Consider the following 25,202-nt stretch of genomic DNA (forward strand, 5'->3'; position numbering starts at 1 on the left):
AGAAACCACTCATAGCAGCAACAGGAACGTAATTATACAAACAAATACAAGAAACAGAGATATGTCGAACCTGCTCTGTTAATCCACCATAAAATTGGGATCCACACAACACCAGAATCCATGTAAGTGGGAGCAATCAAAAATTGAAATAAAATGCAACGCATCAATATAACTGTAAGAATCTTTGAATCAAAATTCGCTAATCTGAAATATATTTGGCTCCTCCATTCTATCCTCGAGTTCAAAAAAATAAAACATGAACTGATTGGCAGAAAATTTAACAGCAGAACTGATTGCCTTAGTGACAGACTAACAATCGAAAAGGTAGTCCACTATATTTCAATTACAGAGCAAATGATGTTACTAAGGACTCTATAACACTGTCTTCTGCAAAAAGGTGATTATTGAATTAATTCTCACAAAATAGTCGATCAACACTGAAACAGTCGTTTCTTCTCTTCCTTGATTCCACAGAGCCCAGTGGATTTTTGAATGCCATGCTGATATGGTTTGACATTTCAACATGGAATTTATGCTTAAATTGTTAGCTTTTCCAAATTTACATCCACCTCTAAGCCCATGTTCAACAGACTACCGATCACGGCAGGTATGTCGGACTTTAATGCATCAACTACTGCCTGACCAATCCCATAAAGGAACTGTGTGAGTTTAGATTCTAAAAAAATACAAATATTTTAACATGAAATCATTTTCCAAAGCAATCACATTAAATAATTCACAAATATCCTACCTCCCTATTCTCCTCCGGCTGGTGCTTGACCACATCCAAAGGCCACTCACTGACTAGCTTCTCGAGTTCGACGACGATGCCAGACTTTTTGGCATCAGATAAAGTCTGCATGCAAAAGAGTGATTCCATATCTTAGGGACTCGATGAAATATATCATTCACAAACGAACACGTGTATGGATATGTTTCTGATCATTTATTCTAATTTACATGTATAAACAGATCATCCCAGCTGTTCCAATGCTTTCAAGTTTCAATATTTGTTTTTCCCCTGATGCTACCAAGACATTGGTTAAACTTGATGTAGATACCAGGTAATTCAAAATTTTTTTACTCGATTAAATTGATTTAAGAAAATTTACTGATTTATTGAACTGTCTCCTTTTCTTTCTTTTCCTGTCTCCTTTTCTTTCTTTTCCAAAAGAAAAAAGAAATATTTAAAATACTCTGGATAAGGAGTTGCTTTGGGTGGGAAGTCTATAGATTACATATAAACAATTGATAGTAATATAACAGGCACCTGACTAAGAACTTTAACGACAGCAGCAGCATCCTCAATCTTATGTTCCAGTATAAGACCCTGTAAAAATAGCCACCAAATTGAATACTTAAAAATTCTCTCATCTCAAGTGCATAAATTTACCAAATCAATTTACAATGAAGACCATAACAGGCAACTGGATGACACAAGATTGATTACCTTGGCACATGAAAACCCGCTCACAAGGGTGTGCTGCGGCATTGACTGAGACCTCAACTTCTCAATTCTCCATAATGACTCTGTATCACCTATAAATGAGAAACTTCAGATGCTACATTACAAAAAGAAATGAATTGGTTCCAGGCATAAGAGAATGTTCTCTTTTCAAGTGAAACCTATTACGTCCATAGGTACTATAAAACTTTCTTTCACATGGTTACATTGTCCTCACAATTTGAATTAATTTTTGTTTCAACATTACAAATAAGCATCTGTGGAGGCATGACTGCATGTGCACGTTTCTCCCACCAAAAGTACAAAAGGAAATGGTTTGGATGAATAGATCTCCATTATTGGCCAATTATTCAATAAAAAAGTTAAAAAAATCTCTAGTCCAGAGCTTGAGTAAACAGGATCCAGACACTGCTATTCTTATTGAATTAAGCCTTGAAACCTTAGACCACGGGAAACTCCCTATCAACCTCCCCAGCCTTGGACTCAGATCAATTAACAGCAAGACACAAATATAAAGGGAAGAAAGAAGGGTACAATTCAAGATTAATCAGAAAAAAATCGATCTACAATAGAAATATGCGAGATAACGCAACATAGAAAGCACCACTAAAACCTATTTCCTTTCTGAAATTTTTTAAGAAGGATTCAATATTCAAAACCTAATCCAAACAACAGCCATTATTGGCACAGTTTATGAGATGGAAAATGGATATCAAACATAAATATACCTTGAAATGATAATGAAAAAAATAGAGAATTAAGAACTTAAACACACCTCTTTTGACAGCAAAATCCATCCATGCATCAAAAGCAGTTTTTCGCAATTGTACTCCTGCCTTGAGAAACCTCTTTGAATACTTTGAGATCAGTTCCCAATTGCCAACATTATAACAAATACTGCAAATGTTTACTCCAATATTAAAATCACACTCATTCTCAAAGTGGTTCTAATTTCTCGCAAGGCAATATAAGAATCTTTTGATAACAGAATATTTTAGTTGAAGAAAATCCAGATTCTATGTGATATGAGAACTTCATAGACCAATTGTATGCATGCAGATCAAAGATCTAAGACTTCAAAAGGACTGAGCCAGTTTTGGATCTAGTGTCGTGTTTTTCCAAAGAGCTTTCCAACTAATTAAATGATATGTTGAGCCAGTTGAGGTATCAGAATCAAAACATCATATAAAATCACTTCTAATCAGATGATATACATGCTCAGGTAATACTCCAAAAAAAAAAAAAAAAAATTACAAAAGCAATCACAGCCATACAGCCAATAACCCTACACATATCAAATCATAACCAAGACATATGAAGCAGTGAAAGATTTCAAATTCAAGGGTGCTATGAGTTGCCAACTCAGCTGGATATAACGATTCGTTATAATTTCCTGAGGAAATCTAGAATGTTCAATTTGAGTACAAATCTAAAAGAACTTATGTTACGAAATCAAGCAGTGAAAATTGTTAGCAAAGTAAAGAAGAATAATAAAAGACATCAGAACTCTAGGTTGATGTACCTGAAAACAATATCTGCTGTACTAGGTTGTAACGGGATGTTATTCTTTTTCACAAGTTTCATCACTTCAATCATGAAATTTACATCATTGCGTTCCATAGCATATGACTGCAAATTCCACTTACAGCAAGCATTTAATATTTACAAAAATACAAAGCACTAGAAAATCCATAACCTAGTTGAAGAATCAAAGCATCATATACCAGCAAATGGTTGGCAGATCCAATGTTAGGGGTCAATCCATACACATTATGCTTCCACAGGGCCTTCTTTCCTGCATTTTAAAAACATAATTTCATATAACTACACACTACACATTGCTTTATCAAAAATTCTTTGTAAGTGCAGAAGTCCAAACACCATAAAACACAGCACCAGCACTTTTGCCAGATATTTCTTGATTGTTTGCATAAAATAATTAAAGCCAATTCAATAGTTTAAATAAAAAGAAAGAATGGCGAATGTGTTTTCACAAATACACACCAAAGTCAATGGCCCCGGCTCGAGTACATGCTTTTGTAACTTCACGACAAAGATGGCAATTAAAATTGGAGTGTATACGAAGATTTGACAGCCGCTGCATAATAAAGCCAGAGTATTCAAACTTCGAAGCACCAGCATTAAACTCATTAATAGTAAGTTGCTAAGGAGGAAAAGCACAATAATGTAAAAAGCTATGAGATACTAACAAATCTTCGGAGATTCTCTAAAGTGTTGAATAGAAGCTTAATATCCTCATGATTTTTACAGTTTTCTAGCAATGACCATAACCAAGCATTTGGAGCCATTGAACGTTTAACATTTACAGATTCAAGAATTTTATCATAAAGCTCCTTCACAGCCTCTGCATTAAACAAGAAAAAGCATCTATCACCAATTGGGACTCTTTTTTCTAAGAAAAGGGGAAAAATTACTGCACAATACAACAAGAACCTGTTGGATTGCTCTCATCACTAGCAGCTTCAGTAGAAAATGGTGCTTTTCCTGTGCTTGAGCACATTGATTGAGGAGCCGTTTGCAAATAATTGTCTTGAAAAATACATGTTAAATTCAGTATATTTAAACACAAAATAATTCACTGGAAAAAAATCTCATGAATTACTTAACTATTCAGCTTAATTTAACATTTTCCATCCATTTTATTTACTCTTTTCTCTTGTTTCCCTAAATTTCTCAGCAAACAAACAAAGCACCAAATAGCAAATGAGGAAAAAGCAATTGTTTTCGAGTACCATAAAAGAAGTGGAACGAACGGGAAGTTACAGAGTTGCTGGTTCGCCATCGATGATGAGTTTGAGAAAGGCCGATTTGAACCTTGGAGAGTAGCAATTTGTGATCCACCGCTGAGTTGAGGAGAACCTGAAGGTTCAAAACTCTAGCGAGTCGACGCGCGTTTGAGAGGACTTGCATAGCTTTGAATAGCAGAGTTATCACTGAACGTAATCGGCCGGTAACCGAAACTGGTCAGGGTTTAGGAAGGGGAGAAAGGAGGGTGTAACGTAGAATGGCGGCCCACCGTTACTCCCTGCACTTGCGTTTGCCAATTTCCAAATTTCCACCTCACCGCTGTTGTTTAAATTTTTTACTAATTATCCCACTTGGGTGCGTGTCTTTTGATGGGCTTCTCTTAACGGTCCGCATTCTTCGGTTGGCCGACTACCGAACGACAAAAGGGCTATTTTAGGCATAGTCACAGATTCAAGAATCGTAGTTTTTTTGGCAAAAGCGACCATTCAACGAAAACCAAACGACTGATCATTTTCAAATGACGGCAATTACCTTTTTGTTGAACGACAAAACAACTACTTAAGAAATAGTTTCGTTCACCAAGAGACGAATTCCTCGTTTTTTGTTATCCAAAACCTCAGGCATAAAACGAAGACGAACGACGATTAGAATAGGGCATAATTCATTAATTTTTGTCAACGTCATTTTAGGTTTTTAGCTTAAAGATCTCCATCCATGAACACCATTTTACTGGACTCCCTTTATTTCATGGAAAATTTTTAAAAAATATTTTCAGAAAATATATTATTTTTTCAATGTTTGAAAAAAAAAAAATTGTATCTTCATTAGTTTAATATATAGATAAGGTCATAGACCCGGTTTACACATATTTTATAAATGTTTGTATATGATGTACTCCACGTTTAGAAATCACATGACTTATGGAAAATGTTTTCCAATCCAAAAACAAGAAGTTGTTTTCCCCCGTCTTTTAACTTATTTTCCTTTGATCTCTTTGCTGTTAAATTATTTTCTTTTAATGCCCCAAACAATATTTTCCAACTTATTTTTTCAGAAACAAACAAACCCTAAGTGAATATCAGAAAATAAGACAGCCAACAAGTTATTCAATACAATCTTTTGATAACAGAATCATTGGAGTCCATAACAAGGAAATAACATTCCTATGGATAGCTGTGTATGTAATGTTTACATCAACCCAGAGAACTTTTTTCCTTTTTGAAACAAAAAACTGGGTTTTAACCTATAAATTGTGGCAAGAATAGCCTCAGGGAAGGTTTCTGAGGCACAAATGCAATTGCTACAGTATAATCATATAGTAATGGTACAGAATCGATTAATAAGTAATAATCATTGAAAATGCTTGAGCTGCAATAAAATGTACCCTCTCTGTTTTATACTCAGGATGCCAAGCTTTCAATATTCTCATATGGCTGGATATTGTCCCAGAACCATAACTCTCTCATTGAGGAAGAACAGGAGGTGCAATCGTGCGAGTATTGTATGATTTGCAGTGGGTACATTTCTGCCCAATTATGTGGAAGTAGACTTCAGTTGTGTCATTACAGTCATTACATAGGATCCAAACCTGCAAATAGCCCTTTGCTTTTTAGAGATTTTTCAAGAGGAAGTTACCTGAAAAGACTAATTATGCTTCTTGATTCAGACATAGAAGACATATGACAGGGCATCTGCTAAATCTCCATATCAGGTTTTACTCAAGCAGAAGTACAAAACCAACAAGTGATGGATATAATGATATTACTAGACAGTTCTTTTTTTTTTTTTTTCTTTTGTTCTTTTAATTGCATACTTATCTTTAATGTATAATCCCACCCTTAATACAAAATAATCCTCTTTTTATCCCCTTTATGTCATATTGATGCATAGAATAAACATTATCACCAAAATCACATTAAATCTTGGTAGCACATCATCTAGCGCGCCAAAATAAACATTATGCTCAAATAACTGGAATAGATATGTAAACCAGGTTAAGAAGGACGGAGATAAGCACCTTCTTGTAGCGATAATCCTCAGGCATGATGGTTGCTTCTATCTGAGAATATGATAGACAACAATAAGAATTATGTTACTATTAATGTAGAATTGTCAATTGGATAATTTCAATGAACAAAAAAAATAAAAAAATACAGAACATGCAAATTATTGAAAGTTTCATATGGCAAGCATCCATTATCTAGTGAGCTTTAGTTAATAAGCCTACCTCTTCGTCTATTCTCTTCCATGTTTTAGACATGTCAATCACTGATTTGGAGCATATGGGACAACAATATCTGGACGATGATACAATATAAGTCAAAGCCAAATTTCGACTTTCAAAGCCTAAAAGCAAAAGTAAAGAACTTATGGGAGCTCACTTGTCACGGTTTATCATCTCAACATAACATTCGAAATGCATTGTGTGCCCACATTTCATCACAGAAGTGTCTTTTAGTGAGTCAAATAAGTACTGCAGAAGTACATTGTAGGAGGTGTCATTACATCACAAAAAGTTTTAATTGTCCACTCAATAATCAATCATAATAAAGACCTCATAACATATTGGGCAGTGGTGGCGCATAGAGTTCTCCACACATGAATGATTACCACGTAGGCTGATTGCATAACAAGAACCTGCACATTATTAAACATTGTTAGTATGCTGGATATTCTGGTGAAAGGAACTAAAAGCATATCATGTATGGATGAAATCTATAGTAAAATAGCAATATACTAGCAACAAGAGCTTCAATGCCCCCAAAAGGAATAAATAAAAATCATATTGCAATTGATTGCAAGCTGCACAAATCTAATGGAAGTCATACGATTGAGAAGCATGAACAGCAAAGCAAAAGACAGCTATTGCATACCACACTTCTTGCAGTGAAAATAGTTCTCGCGACCACCAATTCTGTTTTAAATTACAACAGACGCAGGGATTTAGCCTCACAAATTCATCAAGAATATTTAGGAGACAAAGAAACTTTTTAAAGGTAAGCAAAAACTAAGTCACTCACCTACAGATCCCACAATCATCACAATGGAACTGTCCTTTGTCGGTCTGCATAGATAACCAAAAGCTAAAGTCAACTATTAATATTTACTATTCTCTTTCAAATATATATATATTAATATTAACTATGGATCATAAACATTACATTCAAGTAATTCTAATGTAGAAGAGATTAAATATAAGTAACAGAGCAAATATTACAAAAGGCAAAAGAAAGATTTCATTTTTTCAGTACATCAAAATTAATAATTCAATTTCAGAAGGTAAGTTTACATCATCGTCATAGAATTTGCAGAGTCCGCAGAAATATTCCCCCATATTGACACCACAGTTCGTACAAACTTGAGCAACCTGGCATATAAGTGAATTTGATTTTTAGTTACAAAAAGGAGATCGAAAATCAAGACAAGAAGCTTTACAGTGGAAATGTGAAAGCATACCGGCTGCTCTGTGTCACAAACAGAACATATGACCTGAAAACATCAATACAAACCCCATTTGTCTCATCACTGCTGATTCAAAATCCAATAATTTAAGGAGAACTTCGAAAAATAAATACATATTGAACAACAATTAATATAATTGAAGAGAAGGAATCACAGATTAACACACTTGCTTGACATCATGTCGATTGAGCTCGTGCCGGTCACTTATGTTCTTCAACATGCTCTGATGAAATAAAACAAAGGGAATATAGCACGAACAAATATCAGAAAAAGATTCACTTTATATGTGTTTTAACATAGAAAGACAAGAAGGGACAAAGAATACGGCACAACATGATCTAGTAATTAAGGAATTATAGCAAAAGCCAAGACCAATTTAGGGAACTAAATAAAAAGCAAAACGCAGGAAAGGAGCTCGAAAAGGTCCAATTAAAAAAACAAGAGGAAATAAAGATCACCCAGATCAAGAAGGGTAGGAGAGAAATCAAACTAAAATAAATAAATAATACCGCAGCTTCGTTGTGACAATGGCGACAAGAGAAGATCTCGTTGCAGCATGGAGCTCGAATCATGCATCTTCTCCTGTAATGCTTGCACCTAAAAGAAATAGAAAGTAAATACGATATCAATAATTGAAGAAAGGAAAAGAGAAACAGAGGAAGCAGAGAAAGAAAAGAAGGGAAAAAAAAAAAAAAAAGAAAAGTTTTTACCCATAACCCATCTTCCCAAAATCAAGACGTCCATTGGATGGGGCTGTGCCTTCCATTAATTTAGGAGAGAAATGGCAAATTGATAGATTTGCGGAGGGAACGTAGAACAAGGAAGGCTTAAGGCGAAGATAGCAGTTTCCTGATTTGAGAAGGATTGGGTTGCTTTCGTTAGCTTTGTCCAAATCCTCAAAAGAGTGAAAGTGAAGGTCCCATCATTTGTACAATCTCATTCTATTTTTTAACGCAGACAAATTAATAAAAAAAGAAAAAGAAAAAGAAAAAGAAAATCCAAGCACCAGTCGTTAATTTCCAATGGCATTTACCAACGCATGTAAGCCCACTAGGAGGAGAGAGAGAGAGAGAGGATAAGGTGAGACTGTGAGAGTGGGGTGGCAGATGCTGTTAAGTGACTTGAGGGGAAAGAGACAGGCGCCGTTATATGCGCGAATTGGAAAAAAGAAGATCAGTACAACTAATGTGAAAAAAGCACTAATTGTTTCTTGTTTGCGCATTTCTACAAACACTTATAAGACTAAACGAATCCCTTTCGTTCCCGGGAAAGGTGGGGGTAATATAGTATCTAATAAAACGAGAAGTAAGTACCAATCCATTCTCCTTGTGGGGTTGATTTGTCTTTGCAGACAGCTTATTTGACTGTATCTGAATAAATTAATCATATTAATTAAACTAATTGAACGTCTTAAAATATATCAACTGAATTTTTAAAGAAGAATAATTATAAAAAAATTTACATATATGTAAAAATAGATTATTTAATTTATCGTGGAACATCAATAATTGCAGCAACCACCGACATTTCCTTTTTAAAGCTTCGATTTTCTAATGCACATGCCTAAAATGTGGAAAGTAACTGATGAACATGAATGACAACTTCCCATACCCAAATTAGGCAAGAGTCATTCATGGCTACCCAATTCCATACTCTATTTGTCCAATTTCTTTTTCCCTATTAAATTCTTTTTTTTTTCTCCCTTATTTAATAGATGCGGATTTAATGAACAAGGGTTTGTTCTATAAAGTTAATTGTTTTGACAGTTATTAACTGTTTTAATAGCGTTTAACCGTTACCTATTTGATTAACTTTTCAAAAAACACTAAGCGTTAAACGTTACGTAAGTTAATTTTTCACACAACGCTATATTAATCTCTATAAATTAATTCAAACGCTATATTACTAAATATTATAAAAAATAGAGTTTCAAAATGCTAACAGCTACTTAAAAAGCTATTGTCGATCACATCCTAAATAGTTTTAAATCAATAAAACTTAAACTCGAACTAAAATTAAATCAATTATTATGGCTTCGCATAGATTGTCAACCCATCAATTTCAACACAAATTTCGGTTTTGGTATAATTTCAACAAAATAATTTTTTATTTTTATGTTTTCTTTTTATCAAAATCAAGTTTAATTTGATTTTGAATTATTCTAGGTAAAAGTTAAAAATTAGACATGACCCTTCAATTTTGGTTTGATTTAAAATTAAAATCCCTCAATCAATTTTGACCAAACTTCCATACAAATTGATTTTAGTCTAATTTAACATGTATTTTATTTTATTTTATTTTTTAAATTCTCTATTCAATCCACTTATGGTCCATGAATTCTTGGATTAAAAAATAAATATGGAGTTCTAAAAATATTATTCTATTATATTAGTATATGAAATAATGAAAAAGGTTCATTAATGTGACGTCACCAAGTGTGGATGGATGCGTCTATAAGAAAGGATCAGTTAATGTTCATGCCTAGAGTTTCATGCAATGGTAGATTTGCATCTGCCCAAACTGCAAGTTGCCCTTTTTTTTTAAATGTTAGTTTCATGCATTACGGACCAAAAAGAAAACTAAAGATCTAAATGGGCCTGGGCCTGGGTCAGAGCCAGATTTTGTGGGTTGTAGATTTTGTAACGGGCCAAGTTTGGCCCATTACCATTACAATACAATAAAACACAAGACTAAAACAAGTCGAATATAATGCCTAAAAATAAACCTTCATGTATATATTAAGCTGCCAAATGCCAATAGATTCATCTCAACCTCCAAAACACAACAGAAAAAACTGTACACACCAAATTACACCAATGAAACTCTGTCTTCCAAAACCAAACCAGAATTATAAAACACACAGGCAGCAATTAATGATCTCTTATCTCTCTCCCTCAGTAAGAAAGGGAAATTAGGGAGAGAGTATTCCCATTGTCCTTAACTCTTCCCTTCCAATATCATTGACAGAAAATGGGTTGTGGAGAATCCAAACATGCTGTTGCCGTAGAAAACACCATAACCCGTGAAAAATCCAATGCCGGAAGCCGTAGAAGCAAAGACATTACAACTGTCAATGGGACAGGCAAGGAAGGTTCATCGGTGGTGGTTAAACGAGAAGAAAGCAAATGCATAAGGAATGATGGTAATGTAAGTGCAGTTGCAGAAGAAAAGGAAATAACTGAAAATAAAGAATTGAAAGGAGGAAAAGAAATAAAGAAAGAATATGGTGGTATTATTGAAGAAAATCAAGAAACAGGAAGATTGATTTCTAAAGAATCGCCAAATCGATTTTTTTCATCAAGAAGAGAAGAAGATGTTGATGGGTCTTCTGCATCAGAAGGAAAGTCTGAATTTTTCTCTCCCCGGGTTGAATCTGGCAAAGAAAGCTTTTTCAATGATTCTGTTAAATTAGATGATGTAGTGGAGGACAAATTGGTACAAGAAACTCAAAACGGTTTGTAAATATAACTTTCTTTGGAATTTTATTTTTAAAGATGGTTTACCTAAGCTTGATTAGTTTATTTATGGACAGAATCTTCTGCAACTGTGAAGGAAGAGGATATGGACAAGGAAGCAAAAGCTGCAGGTATAAGTATTGAAGCAGAAGTTGCAATCCCTGCTGTACAACATATGACTCGTGAGGTAACTTTTTTCTATCTGTTATCTATTTAAATCTACTGTAATTGTTCTCTGTGTAAAAAAGAAAATAAATTTGAAAAGTAGTATTCTTTATGCAGGAGGCATTGACAGTTCACCAAGCAAGGATCGGAAGGCAGCTTAAAGGAACTATTTAAATAAAAGAAAGCTTGTTCTTGTTATATCACTAATTACCCTTGTTTATCAAGTTAATTGCTTGATTATCAAACTGAATCATTGATTTTATTATCATCTGTTTGTAACGGGCGAATTATAATCCACAGCCATTACAGTGCAATAGGCAAGCTATTTTCATGGCTTAACAGTTCAAGTTTATAATACGAGTGGGTCAACAATCAAATGCAGGAAACATAATTCGAAACTGTAACATAATGAAGCAGATCCTTTTTGCTCTTTGATAGTTATAATATCTATTGTAACAGAAGAAGAACGAATAAGAAACACAAAATTAAAACCAGTAAAACACATTGTCCGAGAATGGACCTCCATTGGCAGTTTCACCAAGCCAGGATCTGAAGGCAACTTGAAGGAACTACTTAAATAAAATGAAGCTTGTCAAGTCATGTGATACCACCTTTGTTTATCAAGTTAATTGCTTGCTTAGCCAATCAAAACATTTCCTTGTATCAATAAATTATTTACTGAATTTGATTTAGCCCAAGCAGAGTAATTAGTATATTGCTTGGAGGTTAGAACTAAAATTTTATTCTAGCCTTGTCATTTTTTTCATCCTTTCCATTCCCTTTTTCAACTAAAATCAGGAACTTTGACCACCTTCAATTCTAACAGATCTCTACTATTACTTCCATTTTCAATCGATTATGAAATAACATAGAAAAGTTTGGTAATGTACTATTTCAGAACAGGGAAAGAAGACCTAAAACGAACGTTATACTTATTTGATTAAAGAATTCTGCCATTTGGAATCAGTATGTCAGATTTGAGAATCAATTCATCAATTGCAAGTCCAAAAGCACCAATGAAATGATCACACCCAACCAACTCATATTTCAGAACTTACAACAGAATACATGTGTAATTTCCAACTTAGAGATGGTTTCAACAATAGGGTATTATTTTAAGATATTACAAAGTTGAAACTGTACATGTTAACTTCTGTACACAATTTTCCCTCTCCAACCAGGCTTACAACAGTATTCACAAGCTAAATCTTCCCAGATGAACTCCAAACAGATAAAGAATATTATCTCTGGTTGGTAAGAAAATCCACATCAGAAATCAATCCTGATCCTGACTAATGTTCTAAACACGGTTACCTCCATCATCCACCTCTGTTTTCAGTTTCAGAATAGGAGTCGCAGGATTTCTGGATAAAGCAAAATTTCCATCCAGATCTGTTTTGCCATATTCCTTCACAAAAGAATCCATCACAATCCCACAAGATCTCCATGTTTCTCCCATTAAATCAATGCCATAATAATTTAAATGATCTGAAATGCTGGTTCCACTTACTGACCTGCAAAATGCACAAGAGATTTATCTATTGGTCCCAGTATCAGGCATAGTAAATAGTTCTAAAAGCCTTGTCTTCTAGGGCTAGGTGTTAATAACTTTAAGCATTCAAATGTGCATTTTTAAGAATTTATTGCTATCCACATCACCTGAATATCATCTGAAATTTAAATTAGTTAGGTGCTTTGTCACAAAAACATGCAAAAAGGAAAGACTCACCTGCTACAAGCTGGGTCTTCACCAGAACCATCACAGACCTTCTCCACATTATAGACCAGACTTCCCAATCCAATGCTATACAGCCACACCTGAAATTGAAGACGAAGCTCTCACTATTTTATAGAATTGAAAAAAAAAGACAATAAAGACTTCATGGTTGGATAGAAGTGGTTCCCAAAATACTCAAGAGAATAAGATATGCCAAGTTATTGAAGGAGAATATTGTCAACATATGCATTACCCACGAGGCCCATTATTAATAACCATCATCCATTTTGTCATAACAAATGGCAAACATTCACCAGGATAAAATTATCCCCATGTGTGGTACTTACAAAATTTGAAGTAATTAGCAAGTTCAAAAAAGACATTGCAGTAGCAAAAACTGAATATCTTATTTTAATTCCAAAATTCAGATGCATAAGTACCAATATCAAGAGTCATTGATCACCTAAATATGGAAAATTTACCTCTCTTGGGAAATGGTGGTATGTCTTTTGAGGGAAATAACTATAGTATGGAGGCAAATGAGGTACAATATCATGGTTATTTGTGATGCGGATACTGTTTGGCACGAGTCGGCTATAGTAAGATGCAAAGACAGCATTGCCAATGCGAGGTTGTCCAAAGGTCATAACCAGAACATTCTTGGCTTCATGGTTAACCTGAGAATAAACAAATATTCATTTAATACAACTTCTGTTCATCAAAAAGTAGGGTTGCAGAATAAGTTATAATATATTATGGACGAAAATCCCAATAATCTAGAAGGGCCACAAACTAAATATAAACATGATTTCAACTGTATCAAGAATAGGTTCATTGTGATTACTGTTAGATCAAGTCCACAAAAGGAAGCCATAGCCCCTCCCATTGAATGCCCTGTCACCATGATGTCAAGATCTCCATAATAATCCTTTGCTCTTTTGACAGCATTTAGAATTCCAGGGCGTAATGTTGTATTATGATAAGCAGAATAAAATCCATGGTGCACCTGAAACAGTGCAATGGAGAAAGGATTATAAGTATTCACTGAAAACCAGAACTAATTGTCCTTTCAGAAAAACTTTTCTGCAATACACACCATTGCATCAGGCATGCCAGGGTAGTTTAGATCAAGTTGTTTCCAGAATAAGTCTTCAACCCAATTCTGTATGCTGCAGAAATGCAGTGAATCCATTAGGAAGCAATGAACCAGGCATAATATAATCTCCACATTAGTCTAATTTCATGAGAAGGTAGACTAAAACTATTATCTGTTCTGCTATATCAGTCCATGCCCATAAACTTGCATAAAACAACAAGCACCAGAACGTGAAATGCCTACCTGTGTTCCTGAGTTCCTCGAAATGCAATAACTATAGCATTAAGATTCTTGGCCACACCAACAAATGACTGTTAGAGATAGCCAAAATGATGTCAGTACATGGAATTTATATGTGTGTGTGTGTGAACAAACGCACGCGAGTGGCGGGTGTGTGTTAGTAAGAGAAAGCAAAGGTTCACACAGTGTAAATTAATTTGCATAAGAGCCAACGAAAATGCACCTGTAAGCAGTGCTGAATGTCAACAATCAGCTCTATTATCTCAAATCCCTGTTTCATTCAAATCTCAAAAGCATGTCAACCCAGCTAAGATAAATATTGAAGTACCTAACTGCGCCAGATAATCGAGAAAATTAACATTAGATCATCCCGAGTACCTTTGTTAAGTCATCACATCTTGAGCATGTCCAAGAAAACAATTCTGTCAAATCTGACATATAAACCTGCAAGTTAAAAGCTTGTTCCATCACCAGAAAAGTTTTATTGAACCTTTCCACAATTAAAAGTTATGCAGCAGGAATGATATAATGGCATAGGAATAAGAGAACATATCCCAATACATGGTTTCAAATTCGGTGCTGTAAGGAACTTACTGCAGAAGCATATTCCACTAATATTGTAGCAAGGGTATGATTGTAAATGGGACGATGATCTATACGCTTGGTTTTGACCTTGAGTTCTGCAGTAGAGAGAATCAAAACTTTTTAAAATTTATTATAGAATTTCATATAGCAAAACCCAGTTAATTGGTCTTGCCTATCTTGTACTTTGTTCTATTTATCAATATATCACATGATTTTATACTTTTGTCTACAAAAAGTATTTCAAAATTTTTTCCAACTCACACTTTGCTTTGCATTGCTATTAACTTGATCACAATGGATATTGAAAATAAAGGATTCATATAGCCGTCTCCAGCTATTAGTTGTTGGTATTGTATTATAACATTTCATACTATGAATATATGTTAAACTGTCCACAACCTCATTCTCCTACAACACAAATACATGTTATCTTACATTGACAGAAATTACATACAAGCATTCATGTAAAAAAGACATAATAAATATGCAACATCACTTTCCTAAAACAGGAAAAAGGGAAGATCTGTATATTGAGCAACAAAATTTAACTTCCAATCATCACATTTCCTTCCTCAACTTACTCAGCTTACTGGGGGAAAGAAGAAAAAAAAAGCCTAACTTTTTTTTTTTCACTTTTCAAGTTGCAAATACCAGTGCCCCATGCCAAAAATACACAATTATACCAATCTCTTTAATTACAAAAACCCTGTTCCCTCCATCAAAGCTAAACAAAAAATTCATAGCAAAAAGCATTCAATCCTCAGATTAAGAGTGAAAATATAAATTTTTTTTCCAGTTAGCAATATTTAGCTCATTCAAGAAATTACTCGAAATCATATTTCTTAAGCTAAACCCTACACAACTAACTCACAAGAATAATGATAATTTTTTTGTAATTAATGAAAAATTATGAAAAATCACCTCTTGAACAGGAGAATCCAAATAGACAAACAAAAAGAATTGCTAATATCAAACGCCTTCCGTGCCGCATATTCTGCATCAGCGAACCAACAACATCAATTAATTACACAAATTAAAGCAAATTTCAATCTAAAAACTTACAAAACTTATGTAATGATACCGAAGTGAATCTGCTGCGGTAAGGCCACAGATCTCACAACTCCGATATGAGGCACGAGTTGGTTTTCCCTCCGGCGGCTGTACAGCACCGATTGATTTGCAACTGTCCCTTTCAAGTCCTGCTGTATATAAACACATACAGGTCGTTGGATAGACTACATTGACATGATGATAAAGGAGAGGGAAATAATTGATATGAAAAGGAAACGTGGAGTAAGGGAAGTAGAAATTAGAAACTGGAAAGAAAATAAAATTGCGTTTGCTGGCTTTATATTTCTTACCTGCACAGCCCTCCTGTTTTAATAGGCATCTGAACCGTTTTGTGAGGGTATTGTTGTAAAGTGAGTCTTTCCTTGCTGTAACGTGTTAGAACGGCAGATGTTTGGTTGGGGTTTGATCTAAAGATGGGATTTTGATTAGGTGGATCGCGTCTATCGTACTCCTTCCTCTCTAATTTTCCTTTTTCTTTTTCTATTAATAATTTAATATTATTCGGGTGGATATCCTATATTCTTAATCTTTTTTTTTTTTTTGACTGTTATGCTGGTATTAACTTCTGTTGCCACGTGTTAATCCTTAGATTTTGGGGTGAGGATTGCACGTGACTCGGCGTGGGCCTCTGACTCTGAAGGTGAAGACACAAAGTCCATCCCCAACTGTCAGTTGACGTCGTCATCCTCCAGTCGCATCGTTGCAACAGCAGTTGCAGACAGCCCTCCCACGGCTCTTCCTAACTATCCGTTACGTAACAGTCAAAATATGTTTATGGGTGGGATGGATTATAAAAGCCCATATAGCTTGTCAGCTTGACTATTTGTTGGGCCAAAAGATGAAACATTATTATCGGGCCCGCTTAGGTTAAACGTTGAAAATTAATATTTAACATCTTGTTTCAGGCCCTATTCAATAATTGTTTTCTCCTTTTAGTGTTTTGATTTTAGTTAATTAAAATTGGAGATATAAAACCATTTATCTTTAATTTCATATTTCTAGCATTTTGAACAATTAATAAGAAATTTTATTATAAAAATTGGAAATGATGATTAAGGGTCTGTTCATCAAAATTAGCTGTTTTGCTAATTGCTGGCTATTTTTAATAAAATTTAGCTGTTAGCTATTTGAATAGTTATATGAGTTAGTTTTTATAAAAATACTGAACACTAGCGTATAAAGTTTTAATCGATCAAAATGCTAAAAATTACTTAAAAAAGTATTGCTCAACATAGCCTAAATATAAAACCATTTATGCTTAATTTCAAATTTATGTATTTCAAAAACAAATTATAAGAAACTTTTAATAGTTGCCATAAAACCATCGAACCTAGAAGCACCCAAGCCAAACCCAGGCTCACAAATCTCCAGTCTGACCACGAGACCGAACCACCCAGACACTGGACAACCGAACCACGACCAAGGCGGGAAATCACATTTCCGCTACAACAAAAGGCGGGAAATAGCATTTCACTTCTGAGCCCTGACCCGACTTAAACCGGCATGAGCCCAATTTTGTTTTATAGAATCTATCCAAACATAAATATACTAAGATATAAAATCTCACACGTAGTACCAAATCCCTCTTTACTCCTCATTTTTATTAGAAAGTCGCTTCCAATTTAAACTCTTCCATTTTTCTCTCGGGAAAAAGAAACCCTCGATCTCAGGGGAAGGCAAGCAAACACCATGGCCAAAACCTCGAAGCAACCGGCATCATCTGATGAGGCGCTATCCAACTCATCCAGTTCGTCGTCGGAGCAGCAAATCAACGAACAGATCGAGGAGGAAGACGAGGAGGAGCTTGAAGCCGTGGCTCGTTCTGCTGATTCCGATGATGAAGAAGCAGCAGATGCTACTGGGGACGACGTCAACGCTGACGGTGAAGACGTTGAAGAGGTAATTTATGAGATTATGCTGGCCATTGTTAGTTCAGTTTATTGCAGATGACATTGCTTTATGAAAAATTCTGAAGTTTGATAGTCTAGGTTTCGGTTTTGGATGAGCATTTGCTAGGTCACAGTTGAAATTGAAGAAAAATAGGGATGAACTTCGTTTTTATACGTGAATTTATTTCTATCAGGCTTGAAAATATGTGGAGGTATATGCTTGGTAGGCTTAATTTCTATAGTTTTGCTGCCTCCCATTAAAGTAAGGGAAAGAAAAAGAAGAAGTTCTCCCTGTTGGGTTCTTTATTTTGCACCTAAAAATTGAGAAATCTTACGCTGCTGGAGGAGTTGAATAAGAGGAGTATTGCATTGGATTATAGATTGCCCTTTCATGTCTTCTACGTGTGTTTTTGTTTTGCCTTTTTGCTATTACTCATACATCTAAGTTAATTGAGTTGCATTATTTTGGTGTACGACATCTTTTTTAAACAATTTCCTCGCATGTCTTGGTCTGCAGGATGAAAACAACAATGAAATTAGCAAGCGCGAAAAGGAAAGACTAAAAGAAATGCAGAAGATGAAGAAACAGAAGATTCAGGAAATATTGGACGCACAAAATGCAGCTATAGATGCAGATATGGTGTGTTTACTTACTGCTACTCAAAACATACTTTTTGCTTGGAGTATGTGTGGAACTTTTTATATAAGTTTGCTGACTTTTGGTCAAATGGCAGAACAATAAAGGAAAGGGGCGCTTGAAGTATTTGCTGCAGCAAACTGAGTTATTTGCTCATTTTGCCAAACCTGATCAATCTACATCCCAGAAAAAAGCAAAGGGAAGGTATAAGTTTTGGTGCTTAACTAGTTCAACACTGTTTTGTTTGATCTTCCTCTAGGGCAATTATTTCGTGGTCGTCTAATTCAATACTTTTTGATACCTTCAAGTAAAAAATGTCTATTTTTGCGTATTGGAAGCACTTTCCTGTTTGATTATTAAACATTCAGATAATCATGTGTTGTTGTATTCACTATTTTCGAATATTTCATTGTTGATGCAGAGTTCTGACTGTATAAAAATATCTCATAAATCCATAGACTATAGGGAACTTGGTATTTGATATTAGCTAAATTTCTCATGACCAGGATTTGGTACCTTGGTTCTGATTATTACTCTTATAAAAAAAAAAAAAAAAAAAAAAAAGAAAAAAAGAAAAAAAGAAAAAGAAAAAGAAAAGAAAAGAAAAGTTTGGATGTAAGGCATCTTTTTTTTTTTGGTTATTTATTTGGGTAGGTAGCCTGCCTTATGCTTTAAATTGTTTTTATATGCTTGTTAGAGAGTGCACCCACATACTAACATGTAAATGCATTTAAATAATCTATATGTGCTCATGATGACTTCTTCGTTAACTTACCTTTAGGGGTCGGCATGCATCCAAATTAACTGAAGAGGAAGAAGATGAAGAATATCTCAAGGAGGAAGAAGATGGTTTGTCTGGGGCAGGAAACACACGCCTGGTTGCACAACCCTCATGTAAATGCTCTATCTTGACTTTTCTATTTATGCATGTGCATTTGCAGTTTGCCTTTTCAAGAAAAAATTAAATGATCCCTATTTAGAATTGGATCTATATTCTTTTGTCTAATGGTCTAAATATTACTTACGAGGCATTTTAATCAAATGTTAGCCAACACTTAACTAATGTTAGTTGAATGGGTGTCTGGCTAGTGAGAGATTCTCTTTAACTCGAGGAATTTAAATTTGAGCTGATGTTTATGTATTTTAAATGTAGCAAAGGTAGAAATTATTATTTTTAATTATATTATGCCTTTTGCTTTCTGCAGGTATTCAGGGAAAGATGAGGGATTACCAACTAGCGGGGTTAAACTGGCTTATAAGACTCTATGAGAATGGTATAAATGGAATCCTTGCAGATGAAATGGTATGCATCCCAGCAATGTTGTTTATGTTGGTTTTATGGTAGCCTAATATCTTAAGATATCCTAAATCAGCACTTATACATCCGTGCATTTTAGTTTGTTCTATTATGTCATACATGAATATGTTTGTACTTAACTGTATTTTATGCTATATCAATAAATGCTTTATTTGCAATACAGGGTCTTGGTAAAACTTTACAAACGATCTCCTTAATGGGCTACCTGCATGAGTTTAGAGGAATAACTGGTCCTCATATGGTAGTTGCTCCAAAGTCTACACTTGGTAATTGGATGAATGAAATTCGTCGGTTTTGTCCAGTTTTGCGTGCTGTGAAGTTTCTTGGCAATCCTGATGAAAGGGTAAGCCAATAAAATTAGGCTTTAGTGAGTAATTCTTTGTTTCACATATTTTTGGGTTTCTCAAATTATGTTTTGGTTGGTAAAAAGTTCCTGTGGTTTTGCAGTTCTAACGTTCTGCTGATTTCTTGTTTCTGGCAGAAACATATACGTGAGGAATTGTTGGTTGCGGGCAAGTTTGATATCTGTGTTACAAGTTTTGAAATGGCAATCAAAGAGAAGTCTTCTTTGCGTCGCTTTAGCTGGCGCTACATAATCATTGATGAAGCCCATCGAATTAAGAATGAAAATTCTCTTCTTTCAAAAACAATGAGACTTTATAATACCAATTATCGTCTCCTCATTACTGGTACTCCTCTTCAGGTATGCATTTGACTCTAATAATGTGGAAATTTGTAAAGTTGGTGTTTGAGAAAACTTGTTAAATGTTCCGTTCTTAATGCTTTTATCAACAAAATTTTAACTTGTTAACTTGGGTTTCTGAGGAGGAATTGCTGAGGCTGAACTTGATTCAGATACAAAATGCAGACATTAGACTGCTATTGAGTTTTCCTTTCTATATTCACGAGTTATCTTCTAATCCTATTCAACCTAGCCATACCAAATAGATACTTTTCTTGTTCAGTGTACCATTCTCATTGTATTTTCCGGTGTGCAGAACAATCTTCACGAACTTTGGTCTCTTCTGAACTTCTTACTGCCAGAGATTTTTAGCTCAGCTGAAACTTTTGATGAATGGTTCCAAATTTCTGGTGAAAATGACCAGCAGGAGGTTGTACAACAACTACACAAGGTAGGCATGTTACCTTGATACTGTTGAGTTGTAAGGTTTCTGCTTGCAAATTCGTTAATTGTTTTTGTGGAATCTTCGTCTTTAAGGTTCTTCGGCCATTTCTTCTGCGAAGACTGAAATCAGATGTCGAGAAAGGTTTGCCTCCAAAGAAGGAAACCATACTGAAGGTGGGCATGTCCCAGATGCAGAAACAGTATTATAGGGCTTTACTGCAGAAAGATCTTGAAGTTGTCAATGCTGGTGGAGAACGGAAACGTCTTCTGAATATAGCAATGCAGCTTCGTAAATGCTGTAATCATCCTTATCTTTTCCAGGGTGCTGAGCCTGGTCCGCCATATACAACAGGAGATCATCTTATTACTAATGCTGGTAAGCTTCACAGCGTTTGATGATTTTGTTGGTGTCTATATGATAATTAGTGATGGAAATCATTATTTTCCAGGTAAGATGGTTCTCTTGGATAAGTTGCTTCCTAAGCTAAAAGAGAGGGATTCCAGGGTTTTGATATTTTCACAGGTGAGTTTGTTGTAAATGCTGATCAACTAGGGTCCTTAAAATATTAGTTCAGTATCTTTTAGTCTGTATTTTCTATGTTTATTAGTCATTATTCTTAATATTACCGTTGAACAACTTCTTATTTATCCATGTGTTGTTGAATTTTGTTTTAAAATGCAGATGACTAGATTACTTGACATTCTTGAAGACTACTTAATGTTTCGCGGCTATCAGTATTGTCGAATTGATGGGAATACTGGTGGAGAGGATCGTGATGCTTCCATTGATGCCTTCAACAAACCGGGGAGTGAGAAATTTGTCTTCTTGTTGTCTACTAGAGCTGGAGGACTTGGGATTAATCTTGCTACTGCAGACGTTGTTATACTTTATGACAGTGATTGGTGAGTTTTTTTTTTTCTTTTTCTTTTTCTGCTGTCTGCTGCTGCTCTTTTTTTATGATGTTGAGAATTTGTTGCAGGAATCCACAAGTGGATTTGCAAGCACAAGATCGTGCTCATAGGATTGGTCAAAAGAAAGAAGTTCAAGTATTCAGATTTTGCACAGAGGTTGGCATTTATTTTGTTGTGCCATAACTGAAGCTAAGCTGTTTCAATTATATTTCTCATTTTTATTGATTATGTAACAGTATACCATCGAGGAAAAAGTTATTGAAAGGGCTTATAAGAAGCTTGCACTTGATGCTTTAGTGATTCAACAAGGACGGTTAGCAGAGCAGAAAAGTAAGCAGCATTTTTACGTTGACCCTGAGCAGAATTATGGTTTATGTTTTCGTGGGCAATACTTGATGCTTTTTTTTGTTTCTTACAGCTGTCAATAAAGATGAGCTGCTTCAAATGGTGAGGTTTGGTGCTGAGATGGTTTTCAGCTCAAAGGACAGCACAATTACAGATGAAGACATTGATAGAATTATTGCTAAAGGAGAAGAGGCAACAGCAGAGCTTGATGCCAAGATGAAGAAGTTCACAGAAGATGCCATAAAATTCAAAATGGATGACAGTATGTGCATCAATGATTTCTTTCACTAGTTTATTCTTGGTCACTTCATTCATTTATTTAATTTTTCAATCACCATGCGACGTCAGCATTTTAATTGCTGATTTTTTCCTGGTTTTTGGCAGCTGCTGAATTATATGATTTTGATGATGATAAGGTATAGACAGTGCGGACTCAATTTCCATCCCTTTCCTTCTCTCTATGTTTTTTATCCTTTGTCATTGATTGGTAGTTTCATTTCATTAGTATTGTTTTGAGATCATTTTTGTGACCCTGCTCTTGTTGGTTCTCATGAAGGATGAGAACAAGTTTGACTTCAAGAAGATTGTCAGTGAGAACTGGATTGAACCGCCGAAGAGAGAAAGAAAGCGCAAGTACTGCTCTTCTCTGCCCCTTTCCCCCTTCTGGTCGTGTTTTTAAGTTTGCATGTATCATTTTAGCATTATCCATGAACTCTTTTTGTTTTTACTCTTTCTTTGACCAGTTACTCTGAATCTGAATACTTTAAGCAAACAATGCGCCAAGGTGGCCCAGCAAAGCCAAAAGAGCCTCGAATTCCCCGCATGCCTCAATTGTAAGCATTTCTTAAACTTCTTGCTTGCTCTTTGTAGTGGGTTTGAATTCTCATTTCTTGTGGCTTGAATATTTGCTTCCTTTTTCAGGCATGATTTCCAGTTTTTCAACACACAAAGATTGAGCGAGTTGTATGAAAAAGAAGTACGCTACCTCATGGTGAGTGCCATCTTTCTTTTCTTGAGTTTATTTTCTGGTTTCTTCATCACCTTGTTGATATGTTCAAAAATTTGTTCTTATCTTATATGCAAAATGTTTGTCGTTTTTTTTTTCTTAAAACAATATTTCAGCAAACCCATCAAAAGAATCAGTTGAAAGACACAATTGATGTGGATGAACCTGAAGGTATGTTCTTTTATAAGGTCCCTAATTATGTTTGTTCCTTGCATCATTTCACATACAGCTGACTGATTGTTGATTGTTTAGAGGTTGGAGAACCTTTGACTGCTGAAGAATTGGAAGAAAAGGAGCGACTGTTGGAGGAGGTGAGTGGAGTATCTAGTTCAAGTTTTGTTTGTATTATGGACCTATCGACTGATGCTTTTAATGCATAATTTCAGGGGTTCTCTTCATGGAGCAGAAGAGACTTCAATACCTTCATTAGGGCTTGTGAGAAGTATGGTCGGAATGACATAAAAAGTATTGCTTCTGAAATGGAAGGAAAAACAGAGGAGGAAGTTGAAAGATATGCTAAAGTTTTTAAAGAGCGATATAAAGAGTTGAATGGTAACTGTGATGTCAAATTTTATTATATTCTAGCTTAAGTTGAACAAACTCTTTTCGGATGAAATTTTGGATGATTTGAATTTGCTTTTCATTGGATCTTAACAGTGACTAATATTTTTCTTTTTTCTTGTCTGAATCATGGAATGGCCACAGACTACGATAGGATCATTAAAAATATTGAGAGAGGAGAGGCTAGAATTTCCCGCAAGGATGAGATCATGAAAGCAATTGGCAAGAAATTGGATCGCTACAAGAATCCATGGCTTGAATTGAAGATCCAGTATGGTCAGAACAAAGGGAAGCTGTACAATGAAGAATGTGATCGTTTCATGGTGCAAATTCTTTATCGATACATTTCTCTGATATGAGTCCTTCCCCCTTCTCTTTCTCTCTCCCCCAGCTTTTTTTTTTTTTCAAATATTAGACATACATTGATGTGAAAGCTTTTCTATTACAACCTGCAGATTTGCATGGTTCACAAGCTTGGTTATGGGAATTGGGATGAGTTAAAGGCTGCATTCCGTACATCGCCTTTGTTCCGCTTTGACTGGTTTGTGAAGTCTCGCACAACTCAAGAACTAGCAAGGAGATGTGATACCCTAATTCGGTTGGTGGAAAAGGAAAACCAAGAATATGATGAGAGAGAGAGACAGGCACGGAAAGAGAAGAAGCTCGCAAAGGTGCTCTTTATAACCTTCATCATCTTTCTAACCTTCATCATCTAACACATGCACCTACACAATCCTAGTATTTTGTTGTCTTAATTCCATACATGCTGTGTTAACCAAACGATCTTATTGCTCAGAACATGACACCATCGAAGCGTGCTATGGGAAGGCAAACTGAGAGTCCCACTTCACTAAAAAAACGAAAGCAATTATCAATGGATGATTATGTGACCTCAGTAAGTAGCCGCAGTTAATTTGCTTTTCTGGGTGAATTGATTAGCTGAACTTTTATTACTTTTTTTTGCAGGGAAAGAGGAGAAAGTAATTTGGCACAGGCCTATTATTATTATTTTTTTTTAATTTTAATTTTTTTTATTATCAGAGCACAGGTGCCGAAATTTCTGGTATTTCAGTGCATCAGAAGTATCCCACTGATAATGTTCTGTATCCCCTTATTTTTGTTCACTCAGGGTCAGAATCAATTTATCTGCAACATATGGATGAGATTAGAGCTTGTTTAGAGTATGAACTAACAAAATTCTATGTATTTATTTAAGGTTAGTGTTGTATTAAGGGTACGTTTTGTAATGATTATATTATTAATTTGCCTTTGAGTATTTAGTGAATTGTGGCTTCAAGTCTGAAATTCCTGTCATTGGCGAAAACTGTATTCAATTTATTTATTTTTTTCATTTTGGGGATACAGAATAAGAGAAAAACTCCA

General features: G+C 35.0%; 5 protein-coding genes across 11 annotated transcripts; 2 read left to right on the forward strand and 3 right to left on the reverse strand.

Annotated features, from left to right (window-relative positions):
* Positions 1-143: 143 nt before the first annotated feature.
* Positions 144-4,570, reverse strand: LOC105631820 (adenylyl cyclase). 3 transcript variants are annotated; one of them, XM_037639716.2, is made up of 11 exons: positions 4,219-4,570; positions 3,920-4,015; positions 3,676-3,830; positions 3,470-3,563; positions 3,190-3,260; positions 2,988-3,094; positions 2,241-2,362; positions 1,451-1,530; positions 1,271-1,330; positions 752-856; positions 144-638 (listed from the first exon to the last, which is right to left on the reverse strand). In XM_037639716.2, the coding sequence occupies exons 1-11, from the start codon at positions 4,394-4,396 to the stop codon at positions 537-539; spliced, it is 1,170 nt and encodes a 389-aa protein (XP_037495644.1). In that variant the 5' UTR covers positions 4,397-4,570; the 3' UTR covers positions 144-536. The 3 variants fall into 3 exon arrangements, with proteins under 3 accessions (XP_037495644.1, XP_020534219.1, XP_012069397.1); XM_020678560.3 differs by having other exon boundaries at positions 144-634; positions 1,451-1,539; positions 4,219-4,569; XM_012214007.4 differs by having other exon boundaries at positions 1,451-1,539; positions 4,219-4,568.
* A 766-nt stretch (positions 4,571-5,336) lies between these two features.
* LOC105631819 (CHY-type/CTCHY-type/RING-type Zinc finger protein) lies at positions 5,337-8,779 on the reverse strand. The gene is made up of 12 exons (XM_012214006.4): positions 8,407-8,779; positions 8,206-8,293; positions 7,863-7,919; positions 7,691-7,723; positions 7,524-7,601; positions 7,255-7,298; positions 7,108-7,148; positions 6,789-6,871; positions 6,616-6,707; positions 6,462-6,531; positions 6,252-6,293; positions 5,337-5,822 (listed from the first exon to the last, which is right to left on the reverse strand). The coding sequence occupies exons 1-12, from the start codon at positions 8,460-8,462 to the stop codon at positions 5,697-5,699; spliced, it is 810 nt and encodes a 269-aa protein (XP_012069396.1). The 5' UTR covers positions 8,463-8,779; the 3' UTR covers positions 5,337-5,696.
* A 1,658-nt stretch (positions 8,780-10,437) lies between these two features.
* LOC110009273 (kinase-like protein) lies at positions 10,438-12,008 on the forward strand. Of its 4 annotated transcripts, none has more exons than XM_037639715.2 (3): positions 10,438-11,150; positions 11,214-11,338; positions 11,420-12,008. In XM_037639715.2, exons 1-3 carry the CDS (start codon positions 10,667-10,669, stop codon positions 11,441-11,443), a joined length of 633 nt encoding a protein of 210 aa, XP_037495643.1. In that variant the 5' UTR covers positions 10,438-10,666; the 3' UTR covers positions 11,444-12,008. The 4 variants fall into 4 exon arrangements, with proteins under 4 accessions (XP_037495643.1, XP_037495641.1, XP_020534222.1 ...); XM_037639713.2 differs by having other exon boundaries at positions 10,441-11,150; positions 11,434-12,008; XM_020678563.3 differs by having other exon boundaries at positions 10,444-11,150; positions 11,229-11,338.
* Positions 12,009-12,338: 330 nt separating this feature from the next.
* LOC105631818 (lipase-like) lies at positions 12,339-16,308 on the reverse strand. Of its 2 annotated transcripts, none has more exons than XM_020678441.3 (11): positions 16,017-16,308; positions 15,876-15,948; positions 14,964-15,049; positions 14,748-14,813; positions 14,593-14,640; positions 14,373-14,440; positions 14,130-14,202; positions 13,878-14,039; positions 13,516-13,710; positions 13,046-13,134; positions 12,339-12,830 (listed from the first exon to the last, which is right to left on the reverse strand). In XM_020678441.3, the coding sequence occupies exons 1-11, from the start codon at positions 16,170-16,172 to the stop codon at positions 12,617-12,619; spliced, it is 1,230 nt and encodes a 409-aa protein (XP_020534100.1). In that variant the 5' UTR covers positions 16,173-16,308; the 3' UTR covers positions 12,339-12,616.
* A 1,287-nt stretch (positions 16,309-17,595) lies between these two features.
* CHR17 (chromatin remodeling factor17) lies at positions 17,596-25,104 on the forward strand. The gene is made up of 25 exons (XM_089724372.1): positions 17,596-17,924; positions 18,432-18,554; positions 18,649-18,755; positions 19,333-19,445; positions 19,757-19,854; positions 20,033-20,212; positions 20,351-20,572; positions 20,868-21,002; positions 21,089-21,371; positions 21,445-21,518; positions 21,678-21,898; positions 21,976-22,063; positions 22,144-22,237; positions 22,326-22,514; positions 22,637-22,668; positions 22,809-22,885; positions 22,996-23,085; positions 23,174-23,243; positions 23,375-23,429; positions 23,511-23,569; positions 23,645-23,810; positions 23,964-24,142; positions 24,275-24,490; positions 24,616-24,714; positions 24,786-25,104. The coding sequence occupies exons 1-25, from the start codon at positions 17,715-17,717 to the stop codon at positions 24,801-24,803; spliced, it is 3,198 nt and encodes a 1,065-aa protein (XP_089580498.1). The 5' UTR covers positions 17,596-17,714; the 3' UTR covers positions 24,804-25,104.
* Positions 25,105-25,202: the final 98 nt, after the last annotated feature.

Source organism: Jatropha curcas, chromosome 7 (assembly GCF_041381405.1).
Source record: "Jatropha curcas cultivar XTBG-Jc1 chromosome 7, XTBG_Jcur_1.0, whole genome shotgun sequence".
NCBI lineage: Eukaryota > Viridiplantae > Streptophyta > Magnoliopsida > Malpighiales > Euphorbiaceae > Jatropha > Jatropha curcas.